The sequence below is a fragment of the Anabas testudineus genome, chromosome 12, assembly GCF_900324465.2.
Source record: "Anabas testudineus chromosome 12, fAnaTes1.2, whole genome shotgun sequence".
NCBI lineage: Eukaryota > Metazoa > Chordata > Actinopteri > Anabantiformes > Anabantidae > Anabas > Anabas testudineus.
The window spans coordinates 6,004,336-6,017,150 of NC_046621.1; the positions used below are offsets into that span (position 1 = coordinate 6,004,336).

A 12,815-nucleotide genomic window follows, 5' to 3' on the forward strand; every position below is an offset into this window, starting at 1 on the left:
ACTGTAATCATCCCCCTGTCTAAGGGGATATTACAGGGTCAACAGATCTTAACACAGTCCCCTGCTATGAAGAAGTCACTAAGGTTCACGGCAACAGCTGTATAATTGTGTGATTTACAACAGCCTGTCCCACCTGTGACTGCCTGTTTGCCCCAAGCTGAGGATAAACTTTAAGGGGGTGAATCAGGGACAATCCACCGTTTGTGGCTTGTGGGAAAATTCTGGTGTATTACAACTTAAAATGGTACTTTTAAGTACCAGCAATTGCTGTGATATGCTGTCAGTCAACAGATGAAAATTACACTTTAGCTTTAGTCACATTTTAGTCATTTGATTATTGTTGATTTTAGACTTTAGATTTTAGTTGTTTTGTGTGTGGCTTTGTGTACACTTACGAAAAGGATAAAGGATGATCAGGAGCATCTTATGTAATTACAAATGTTGCAGGTTGTGGACAAAAAACTAGCTCATTGTTCAATTATTGTTTAGAATTTGTTGCCAATAATAATAATACAATTAATAATACAACCTCTAAACTATGATGGATGTTTAGACTTCATAATGTGGACACTAATTTTATTGTTTGCCCTTGTTTGATCTTCTAATACTTTGAGTTTTTATTAAGCACATGTTTAACCTGAATTTAACTAAAATCTCAACTGCAACATTACAACATTAACGGGAATTTCCTGAACATATGTAAACATTTCATCTACCAATAAAGTGCTTCCTTTTGTTCTTGTTGTGTAAACAGGTACGAGCCGTAGACCATACGTGTGCATGTGGTTGTGTTATGTGTTGACGTCTATGAATGGAAACCAGGTGCTTTTGTGCTCTGCCAGGGCAGGCGTGTTGTTGCATCGTCAGCGTGGTGTGTCTACAAGTAGCTTAACGAGCTCAGCAGGACCCCTCACATCAAACACACCGCTAATGGCTGATAAACTCATTGGGTTCGGTCAGGCCGGGCTACAAATGGTCACGTTTATGTCCATGGCACAAACAGCAACCTCTCAGTGTGCTTCTCAGACTCTCCGTTCCAGATCCAAGCCGGTTATTTTCACGAGATGTTAAGAGGAAGCAGGCTTATGGTTTATGGGAAAGCAATCAAATGTCAAATGACTGGTTAAAGCTGCAGCTTGTTTAAAAAAAAAGGAGAGAAAAGGAAGAATTATGTGAGGTACGGGATGACAAAGGCAGATGGAAAGAAACAGGCCAGTGTGACATCATAAAATGTCTACAAGAGCTCAGTTAGACAAGAGGACAACTCATCACCGTTGGAGAGTGAATGTAAAATCCCAAAGAAAAAAGCAAACCAACAGAGTGATTTGCTGTGATTTACCTCATGGAAAAGAGAGTAAATTTTAAACAGGCAGCTGTGGCTTATTTGCAGGTTGTTAACAGAGTAGGTTGTAAAAGACTTTCCTTTTTGTTTTAAATGATTCCCTACATTAATGTCCAGAAAACCACAGGCCAAAACTAAAAATATATTACAAACATACAGGATTAATTACTGGCCCTACCTGACTTTAGCAAATCTTAGAAATAAATAACTTTCCCTGTGTCTGAATGAACAAAATGAACATGTACAACAACAAACAGACAAAGAGTGGAAAAACCTATAAAAGACCAAAGGGGCATAATAGGAGTTTGAAGAGTGAGGTTTAATGGGATCGTGATTGTCTTTGTCGGAAGTCAAATATTTAATTGATTTAATGGACAAAGCCACTCCTACATTCACTCAGCCAACTAAGACTCTACAGTATATTAGATACACCATCAGGGTAGAAACCACCCCAAGAACCACATTTAGCAACTCAGTCTTACAAAGGGTTATTACTTTTGACAAATTACAGACATTCTGCTTTTTCAAAGGTTGGGGCAAAAGGCTACCACATACTATCTTTCTCATTTTGTCTGCACACACTTTCCCGTAACCGTTTTCATCTCCTCCTATCAAAGGGATTTATTGCTCTAGCCAGGCAAAACTCTCTTTGTCTCCTTTATCTTTTATCTGAGCAATCTCTCCTCTCTGGTAGTGCTTTAGCTGGTTGAGATCAGTGTTACTCCCAGGGAGAGTAAAAGTGACCTCAGTCTGACTCATTGGTTGGCATCCATCCACTCCCCGGGCCTTACGACACGCACAGATTGACAGACAGGCTGACAGAGAGACAGACTGGCAGAATGCTGCTGGGTAGACAGACGTACAGATGAATAGAGACAGAAGTACAGACAGGCAGGGTCCTAATGGTTGCCCCATGACAAAAAAGGAAGGAGGCAATTAGTGCAGTACAGAGGGCGGATGTGACCTTAATGGCCAGACTCTTAGCGAATGGGGGCACTGGCCTACAGCTGGCGTCACAGCGTGCTAGTTGTGGAAGCAGCCAATCGCTTTCCTATGTAGATCCTAAAAAAGGCAAAAGAGATAGAGAATTAATAACCCAGTATGGACTGTTCGTACAACAGCAATCATCACTATACACAGAAAGTTTTCCAAAAACCATTATTAGAATTAGTTTATCACATGTTTACACAAAAGCAACATTAACGAAGGTAGCGTTAAAATTACTAGATATTAAGTCGTAATTCGTCCACTATTTGAAGCATAATGAACATTTCCAGCGCTGTCATGCATTTGCTACAGAAAATGTGAGGGTGTGTGTCTCACCCCACTCCAAGTGTGAGCAGGTGTGAAGCCAACAGTGAGGGAACAAGGATGAGGAGGACATCGGAGGAGAAGATTCCTCTCTTCATCACCTCTGTCTTCCTAACGCTGAGGGAGCTCTGCTGCTTTGGGTGCTGAAACACAAACTCTCTGCCGAGAGAGACAAGAACAATGAGCCAGACGTTAGAGATAGGCAGGGAGAAAAGGTGAAAAGGTAAAAAGAAGATAAATAAACAGAGATACTAAGAACACAAGAGAGGAAAGTACTGAGGGACTGCAAGAACGACCTGTGAAACAGACTCTCTGACTTGCAGATTATTAAATATTGTGTGTGGCAGTGTAAATAAATATGAGGGTGATTCATGTGCACTCAGAAATTAAAATAACTGGAACAAGCTTTCAAAGTCAAAATGAAGAGACACAGCTAAATCTCAGTTTTTAATGTTTAGTGGAAGTGGTCTTACTTTGGTGGCATATTTTCAGGTCTACTGGACCAATCCCACACCCAGTCGCTGTCCACTCGCCGCTCAGCGTCCTCCTGCAGCACGCATGACAGTCCGGAAGAGAAAGTCATGATAAAGACAACTTCAGCATGTGTGCTGCGGGAGCCTGGGTCACTTACAACTTAAATCTGAACACAAGTCGTGTAAATATTTGATTTGAATGAATGTATCATTTAGGAAGAACTGCTCACAGACACAAGAGAACTCATTTTACTCCCTCTTGAATGTCACTAAATACACCATTAATATGTTTTTAAAATTGTCCCTGCGTGTTACTGCTGTACAGAAGTCACTGCAATATATGTACAAACACATATTTTCTCTGCTATTGATTATTGATACTGATCTAAGGTCAACTTTCATATATCTCAAAGCTGTATGTGGAAATAAGCTCAAATAAATTGAAATCACTATAAAACTTGAGCAAAACCTGAGAAAGACTGTAATGCAGTGTTTGGTGGGTTTGAGAAGAAACCACCAGTTTCAAAAAACATTTAATAGCTGCATATCTTTCACTTATATTTGTTTTGCAAATAACAAGGTAAGGATGAAGTTAGTGATATTGATTACAGAATATTAACACCACAATTGTGCATAAGAGTGAACACAGTACCTGTATGGTGACACAGTCACTGTCATGTTCACTTGTGGGTCTTGGTGAACCAGTGGACTGTGGAGTCACCCCCTGTGGTGGACTGTGGAAAGCAAATATTGATGTGGACAATGTATTAAGATGCCCTTTATTATTTCTACATTTCTGTTAAACAAACAACAGCAGAGAAGATAAACACATGTTGAGGAAAAACTAGAGCACACAATGAAACTCATTACTGTGCAAATGATTCTTACACCTCACTGTGCTGTTCAACCAAATCCTCCAAATCCCTAAACAAAACACGTAAACTGCATCATTACCTGTCTCTACTCCTCTCACACTCAAGCTGTGCCTCCAGAAGGATCCTCTCCAGCTCCCCCTGCAGGGCCGTGGAGATGCTGTCCTGTGGCCCTGTCAGACTCTCCCTGCGGCTCACGGCTGCAATCAGCTCTTCCAGCTCAACCCAGGAGCCTGATGAGGAAACAATACGAGCAGCAGTGAGAGTTTGCAGTCATTATGTGAGGAAAGATACTGTAAATGCACATATATTATCCTGAAAAGTCACATTCATTGAGCGTGCATTTTAATTTTATGTCTCTGTTTGAACACCACGCGCTAACTGCTAGTCTGTAGTTTAATTTCTTTCTTTTGCATTATAAACAGATAACAGATCACTCCAGCTTTATTGCCACTTTTATTATGTTAAGTCTTTAAACTTTATTTCACTAATGTCCAGTGTGTAATGCTTTTCAATTTGATTGATTTTAACCATCTTATTGAGCCTTTAAATGGGTAATGTGGTCGATTTTGTTTGTGTGCTATGAGAGGACAGCTCTGTGTTGTTGTGCTCTGGCATATGGTGAGTTATAAACAGCACCACGCATGTCCTGACATGACATCAGATGACCTGAGAGATGTTAAATTCAGCACAGAATCCCGGCTGGACAGATCCGTGTTACATACATGTACAAACACACACAACAAGCGTGTCAATGAGATCTGAAAATACACACAGTAAATGAATGAATGGACACAGACGTTCACTGGGTACATGGGCAGGAAGAGATTTACACATGCACACACATAAACACACATGCATGCTGTTGCACACATCCTCAGCTAAACACTAGGGCAGGGCTAACTCAGGCTGACAGCATGCTTGCTTATATAAGATCTTATTTCTGTTAGAGATTAGCCATTCACCCTGACCCTTCCTCCCCTTGCATCTCTCTTGTCATTCTGTCTGTATCTCTCTCTGACACAGGCAGGATTTCCAAAACACCAACACCTCATCCACCAAAGCATCCTTCCCTCTCATCTGATCGCTCTAATCTTCACTTTACCCTGGTTTATGACACTGTGTAATGACACAAACAGCAGCAGACATGAGTGGGCACAGAGCTGGAGGGTGGGTAGGGGTGGGAGTGAGGAAGGGAGGGCAGAGCATGGAAGCTGTGCCATTGCCCTAGTTATTTTTCTACAGAGGGGAGTTATGACATAACAACTGCCTTGCTGCCTGACTTATCTGTCACCATTCTGCAGCACTAAATCAGTTTCTATGGTGCAATTCTGTACACATTCATCTGTGCCACTGCCAAATCAGCTTTATGTAATGTGGACAAGAGCTGGATGTTAAAAGACTCAATGAACCGCGGCACAACATTATTTTTGTTATGAATGCCTGCTTCAGATTTGGGCACTGCACACAAATTAGAGGTGAGGTCAGAAAAAGGCAGAGAGGCTTGTTTGGTTGTTTTGACAGACCACAGGAGTTCTGTTTTTTAATATTTATATTTTCCCACACCATGTTTTTGGAAGATTAACTGAAAGAAAAGATGCAAAAGGTGCATTCTGCAATATCCAGAGGATGAAAAACAATAACTCTGCTGTAGCCTATATCTGTGACAATAGCTTGTTATACAGCAGTTAATAGAGATTGAACATTCACATTATTCTGCTTCATATCATTGTGTTTTATGTATGTTTTATCACTTTTTTTTCATCACAGCTCTCTCTCTCTCTCCTCTTCTTCTTTTAAGATGCACTGTCACCTGACTGAAGAATTAGCACCGCCAGCTGTTTATTTTGATGTGCGTTAACTCCCATTAACCATTAAACTGAAGTGGATGAAAACTCTGGGCAGACACTTGACTGGTTGCCAAATCTCTTTATTTCATAACATTATCATTGCACCACAGTGTGCAATTTAGGCTATATGCCGTAAAACCATTAACATTAAAGTTGAATTGAGACTGAGTTGTTGGAGGGTGGTTTCTTTAAGCCAAAGTGAGCATTAGAGCCACTATTAATAACCCTTGGGATCTGGAAGTTGAGTCATGGCAACTGGACTTCCTACTTGGTAGGTTGAAATGTTTCATTAATTATCAAGCAGCTTCTTTAGTCTGAAGATAGTTGGTTAGAGACAGGTTCCCACCCTCCTCCTTACTCCAGTGATTTTCATGCAGTCCCTCAGTGTCCTGCCCAGTAACACTGTTCAAGTTTTACCCCCCACCCTATGTGCCATGCAATGTGCACACATGGCAGTAGAGCTATAAGTGTCAGGAAATCTCCACAGCTTAATTGGCTTACAGAGATACAAACAGGTGAGTCAGGGAATGCATTTACACAATGGCAGTATCAGTGGCAACAATAATGACAACTATAAAAGTGCCTTGTTCTCTGTGTGGCAGCCTCTCACACCTGCTCTCAGTCTGCATGCTGTTTCTCTGCTGCTGTGACTGAATATCTGCACATCATTGCTGGAGATACACTGGGTCACTGCCTACATTGTCTACCCTCATTGTTGACATCTGCATTGTGAAATTAGAAAGTGGGTAAATCGCTCTGCGCGCACGCAACACAGCTTTGCTGCTGTTTACCTGCTCACAGAGATCACTATGGCTTTAAATGCAAATAAATGAATGTCATGATATAACAGCAAAACAACGGCCTGGCCTATGTACCACCATCACTCACCATAGAGTCCGTCCTCTGGTGTCTGCGAGCCGGACAGAGACATGTTTAATCGCCGAGGGCTGGCTGGAGAGAGGGCGCGGAGAGATGGTGACACTGAGCGCAGAGGACAAGCAGGTGCAAAAGTGTTTCTGCCCTGGACGCGATTCTCTCAATCACTCCTGTGTTTGTTGTAGTCTGAAAAGGACACCGGGCGCTGACGCTGCGCTAATCCGCCTCCCCTCTCCTCGCTTCTCCCCTCCCCTCCTCTCCTCTCCCTCCCTCCCTTTCGCTTTCCCACGTGTCAGGGGATGAAGAGGTAAACAAAACGAGCCGAGAGCTGAACAGGTAAAAATCACACGGTCATCCAGGTGCAGCAGGAGCAGCAGCTCTATCCCAACACCAGTTTATGTGGAATAATACCATAGGGAGTTTAGGTAACGTCCATGTAACACAAATCTAACAATAAGGTTGTGAGAATAAGGTCATATTTCTTTAAAGATCACATACCACCTTCTAACAGGCGTATAGGTTATTAGGTATTTTAGGTATTAGGTACAGGTATATTTTTGGTGGAAGATAAACACAAAGTTCATCCATGTGATGAACCACCCCTTTAAATTTACCAGTAAATATACTGAAGACATACAATAACCTCAAATACTTAAGTAACAGTGTTTTTATTTTATTTCTGAAAAAAAACAAAACATTTTTATTGACCATTTTGTCAGTAAAAAGCCATATTTAGACTCTTTTTTATTAACACGACTAAAATAGTCAGTTAACAAATGCGATAATTTACATAAAATATATGAAAAAAGGGCAAAAGTTAGTTAAAAAAAGGAACCAAGGTCTCCAAAAACTGTGGTCCTAGAGAGCCACACCCCTGCTTGTTTTCCAGCTACCACTGCACTTGATTGGCTAAACACACCTGATCCAGATCATCAGCCGTGGAATTGGTCCGAGAAATTTGAAAGCGAGCAGCACAGTGGCTTTGTAGCACCAGGGTTGCCTTCCCCTGGATTGACAGGGGCATGCACGTCTGCATTTCTGGTGAGTATCATCATAGAGCTCGTCATCTGAGAAAAAATCTATAATATGAAGAAAGAACACACACACACACACACACACACGTTAACATACTACATCAGTAGGTCACATTGTAATTTACTGGAAGGCTCTGTTTAGCAGTATCAACAAGCTTGTTCATGGTAAAATTAAATAAGGATTTACTTACTAGAAGGTTATTATGGATGTTTTGCTTGTGCTAGGGGCAATCCCTCAAATCCCCCCTGGAGTTCCCTATTTCTATTACAATAACTCCACTGTTGAGCAGTACACGTCATATATTTGTCAGGTTCACGGTTGGATTATGAGACAATGGGCTTCTGGGCACAGACAGGTAAAAGCCCCCCCTCGCCCAAAGGCAGGGCCGTGTTTGTTTGCTCTCATTTTCTGTTTCCATCAGCAACATTTTGCAGTTTAACCACAATCCTAAAGTGCTGTTGTTGGTTGGAAGGTCCACGTTAACTTCAGCGTTTGCCTGTCCAAAGCCTCCGGCTGTAAGCAAACCGACACAGATTTCTGTAATACCCAAAACACTAGCTGTCAAATATTTGGCTCTACTAATTTCCATGTAGGTTGAATGTCCTACAGAGTTGTACTATGAAGGACACATTGAACAAAAAGAGATAACAATCAAGAAGACAAAATAGAGACAAATCCGAAGTTTTTTATTCTTCCATTTTCTGTTCTGATTGTGTTCATTAACAAGAGGGTTACATGAGAATATCGACACCTCTCTCATGCTCGTCTTTTTACTGTGTCTCTAGCAGCCTGCTATGCATAAAGATAAGGAAAAGAAAGGATAAACAGCTTGCTGTTTGTCTATTTCTTGATTGTGAACAGTGAATTCACTGGTTGTGTGCAACCTCACATTGGGACCAGTGTTCACGTGGCTTTAAACAATTTAAATGAGATTATAGCATTTGTTTTTTTATTTTTTTTTTATTGGTTGTACTGTAACATCAAGAAATGTTTAATACTGTAAATGTAGACTGACTGACTGTATCTAAACATGTTGTTGCAGAATTATGAAGTAATAATCAATACACATAACAATGCACCATGCCATTAGTCTTCACGAATAGAACCAATTCTGTTCTGAAGCCAAATTATTTCACATTCATCTGTAACAATAATAAACATTTTTAATAAAATGATAGCTTGTTGCTGTCAGGGTAGAGCTCTTTCCAGTCCTATAAGCTGTATGTCGACTGTTTTGACTGTTCCCTTTGATGTGTGCCTTAAAAACATCAAATGGACCAGAGCAGATCAGCATGTTCATGGCTGCTGTATCATCACTTTATCTGCATCACATACCTGGAGAACACGAGAGAACCCAGTGATATTTTTAAACAGTTTTTAAAGTGAATTAGATCAAAAATGGGTTTCTGTTTGTATCTGTATTGAATAAGCCCTGTGGCCGGTGATTCATCTGTTTCTGTGACATTTTTGTAAGACACTTGGCATGCGTGACATCAGCAGTGAACACACTGCTGCTGCAGTCAGGAGCTATACTCTGTTGCAAAAGCAGGGCTCATCATCATAGAGGTTTTAGCTCCTTCCCTCTGATTCGTATTGATAATTAACAACTCAGTGAACACAAACTGGAATGGAATATATATGTGTATGGTAATGCAACAGTTTAGGAACAACATCACCATCTGGTGGAGAAAGCTACCATAAAAAAACAACAACTACATCCTGAGGCAGTTTTATTTACTAGTTTTAACATTTAAACCATCATATTCTTCACAGCACCACAGTGATTGAACTACAGTTGGCTGAGATCCTCTAAACTTTTGTGAAAGGCTTTCTAACACTTGTTTTAGGTAGACAGCAACAACAAGTTTTAATAGTGATGCAGTGTTTTGTTAATGTCTTCCGGTGTGTAGCAGTGGCCAGAAACCTCTCTACTTCCACAGTGGATCTAGCCATTTATTATGGTGCCAAGCAGCATATCTCTTCTGACCGCCAGCCTTGTTTCCAGACAAGAGGACAGCTGCAGAAAGTCATTATTCGCCCCAGAAACAATGCCGGAAAAGTTCCCTCATCCATCAAAGAAACTAAAGATCTTTGACAATGTCCTGGGTCCAGCTCCGATTAAAGAGGGAGATGCCAGCTGTACTGAGGTCAAATGACTGCCCACCTCCGTTCATCCGTCATTCTCGAAACTGAGATAGCAAAATAATAAAACCTTTTCAGGTAATGGCTACTGTTAGAGCTCACCATTAGACGTGTCCTCCATTCTACAACCTCGTATTAGGCTGTGATTGATGACTTGATCTGAGGGTACATTAAAGGATCTGCTTAAAATTCTTTTCTGTAGCCAGTCCGATGTAGAGGATGATTAATGGATGCCAGTGAAACTCATGGTGCTCCCTGGGTGGCTATGTGGGCACCGCAAAAACATGATCTGAGGGGCTATATACAGGGAGCCGTCGAATTAGTTTGATAAATAATAATTACAGGTCCTGGAATCACCCCGAGAGGATGGTAACTGACATGTGGACAAAGCCAGAGAAAGAGAGGGAGAGAGGAATAAAGACCATCTCTACCATCTCTACCCAAACCACTGCTGACGACAGTGGTTTGTTTTGAGCGATAAATGGTAAGTATAGTTTATTTTTTTACAGATATTAAAGTAAGTATTTATTTAAAATTTTGTCTCTATTTAAACCATAAGTTGATTATGTGTTTCAGATACCATAAAGAAATGTTTTTGTTGTTGTTGGTTGTTTTTTTTTTTTTTTTAGCTCTCCCAAGCTTCGACCTTCATACAACTCCCCTATAATCACCAGTGGGACAGTTGAGATGGTGGAGCACTTCAAACGTTGTCAAAAATAACAGACGATAAACTGAATACCACCTGTAAACACTGACAGCAGAAGTCTTTGTCATCCGTAAACTCAAGGTCCTCTCTGTAGCCGAGCGAAGCCTCACAGAGTTTATTCTCCTTTCATTGTCCTCCACTGCTCCATCTGCTTCTTCGCCATCCTGCCAGTCTCCTGCAGACACAAACATGTCCTGTTTCTAACACCAACCCTCAGTCATGCCACTCATGCGTCACTCTGCTTCAGTCCAGCTGCAGGTGTCGATTCTGCCGCCTGATCTTGAGCCATCTGGGAAAGTTTTAGTATTCGTTTTGTGTTCTGAATCACAGGCATGTGAATCTGCAACCTATAATGTTCTTTCAAGGTAAATAAATCAATTTAATTTATTTACTAAAAACAAAATTTTTTATATTTTTCAGAATTTAACCTTTGCACAAAAAATTGTCTAATATGTTAACAACATACTCTAATTATGTACTAATAATCCAACAGTATATTAAGTAGAAATTAGCACAAAATTAACCTAATAACAGCAGAAACAAACTGTGAGCACAACATGACACATACTTAAAGAATAAATACATATACTCCTATATATATCTGTATGTGTGTGTGTGTGTGTGTGTGTGTGTGAATGTTAGGATGCTAACATGTTAGCATTTAGCTTAGAGCATTACAGTCTCACAGTGCTACAAAATTGGTGAAGATTTTCAAACAAGTGCTTCCACAATAAACATGACTTTCAGTGTCAGATGTATTTATAAAAGAGATTTTAAAAAAGGCACAACATTTAACAAAATCGTTTATAAATTGGGTTAGGGATAACGTGTCAACTATTTTGATAATTAATAGCTTTTTCAAGAAAGAATAGTGAACAAAAGCCAAATATTTGCAGATTTAAGATTATTAATCGAGAAGATTTGATCATTTACTGTGTCATATCTCACTGTAAACAGAATATCTGGAGCATTTTTGGTAAAACAAAAAGACATTTTCATATCTTGATTACAGCTGTTGCAATGAAATACAGTGGACTGGATAGGTTTATCTACAGTAACAAAATACTGAGTACAGTACAGAAATTTATTTTACACTCAAATATAGGCTTTTCTTTATACTCCATAAGTGCATTATATTGTATGTGTCACTATGTTATGTTTCATAATATGAGCTATCACTGTAGGTTCTGCTTTTAAAGTAACTGTGCTCTTTCCATAAAATTGTATTTGAAATTCATTCAAATGATGATTCCCAGGACCTGAGTCGAAAAAATGTAAAAGCAGATTATCTGAAAGATGTAAAAACCAGATTCGGTGGGATGTTAATACAAGTCTGATAGAGAGAAGGAAGATAGGATACGATAACTCATCAGAGCTGATAAAATGGGATGAGATGTCTCAGCCTCTCGAGGCAATTAAGTTTAGACTTTGTCTCTGTTGTGTAGAAGTGGGTTCTGCTATCCAGGCAGTGTGGTGATGATGAGATGATGTACAAAATCAATTAGTTGGAGTCAAAAGGCTTGGACAAAAACATGTTCCTCAAGCACACAACTCCAGACAGGAAACAAACCAAGCAGGAAAACATGATTAATGTAATTTAGATTGGGGTTTTGCCTTTTAATTTGCATGCACAACACTTATGCATATTAATTTGGAGAGGCTTGAAAACACTGGAGCGGTTTAACCTTCGATGACTGTGTAGCTGCCTGTGCTTCAGATGGCTATTGTCCATGTGTCTCTATTATCCTGCTGGTCACGGTTCCCCGACTCGGCCCCCGTTCATATGGGGGATATCTGTAGAATAATTCTACCTGTCTGTTCTTATCTCCTTCTCTCCCCTTTCCTCATCCCTCTCTCTATGCCTGACCTTTCTGCATTTCTCTCCAGCTGACCTTGGTGTCCTGTCAGCGCTTTTCCTTTTCCCCACCTCACACTACTAGCTGCTCTCTACCATCACCCCCCCAAACCAGCTCATGCCCCTTTATTTAAACCCCCCACCGACTGCTTCTTCTATCCCTGTCCCTTGGTTCCGCCCCCTGGATCTCCTCACTCCCCTCTATCCTCCCCTCTCCTCCTCTCGCTGTCTCCCTCTTTACTCTCTGCAGCTGTACATACTCTGCTTTTTAATTAGACCGACTCACTAGCTCCACCTCCCCCTAGATCCTACTCACCATCCTACACTCCCCCCTCCCTCCCATTGCTCACAAG

At 40.6% G+C, this 12,815-nt stretch overlaps 1 protein-coding gene and 1 long non-coding RNA gene across 2 annotated transcripts; one reads left to right on the forward strand and one right to left on the reverse strand.

Annotated features, from left to right (window-relative positions):
* Positions 1-1,723: 1,723 nt before the first annotated feature.
* On the reverse strand, positions 1,724-6,940 carry zgc:73226 (uncharacterized protein LOC402792 homolog). Its single transcript, XM_026355670.1, has 6 exons — positions 6,737-6,940; positions 4,081-4,231; positions 3,779-3,860; positions 3,127-3,200; positions 2,666-2,812; positions 1,724-2,404 (listed from the first exon to the last, which is right to left on the reverse strand). Exons 1-6 carry the CDS (start codon positions 6,777-6,779, stop codon positions 2,356-2,358), a joined length of 546 nt encoding a protein of 181 aa, XP_026211455.1. The 5' UTR covers positions 6,780-6,940; the 3' UTR covers positions 1,724-2,355.
* A 633-nt stretch (positions 6,941-7,573) lies between these two features.
* Positions 7,574-10,994, forward strand: LOC113158107. Its single transcript, XR_003298554.1, has 3 exons — positions 7,574-7,765; positions 10,246-10,385; positions 10,531-10,994. It is a non-coding gene; the product is annotated as an uncharacterized LOC113158107 (long non-coding RNA).
* Positions 10,995-12,815: the final 1,821 nt, after the last annotated feature.

Excerpts from the sequence above, each read along its gene's own strand:
- zgc:73226 (XM_026355670.1), bottom strand. The coding sequence starts at position 6,779 with ATGTCTCTGTCCGGCTCGCAGACACCAGAGGACGGACTCTATG. Across the intron at positions 3,861-4,080 it reads TGTGAGAGGAGTAGAGACAG|TCCACCACAGGGGGTGACTC; the intron begins GTAATGATGCAG and ends TGCTTTCCACAG. Across the intron at positions 2,813-3,126 it reads CCTGAAAATATGCCACCAAA|AGAGTTTGTGTTTCAGCACC; the intron begins GTAAGACCACTT and ends CTCTCTCGGCAG.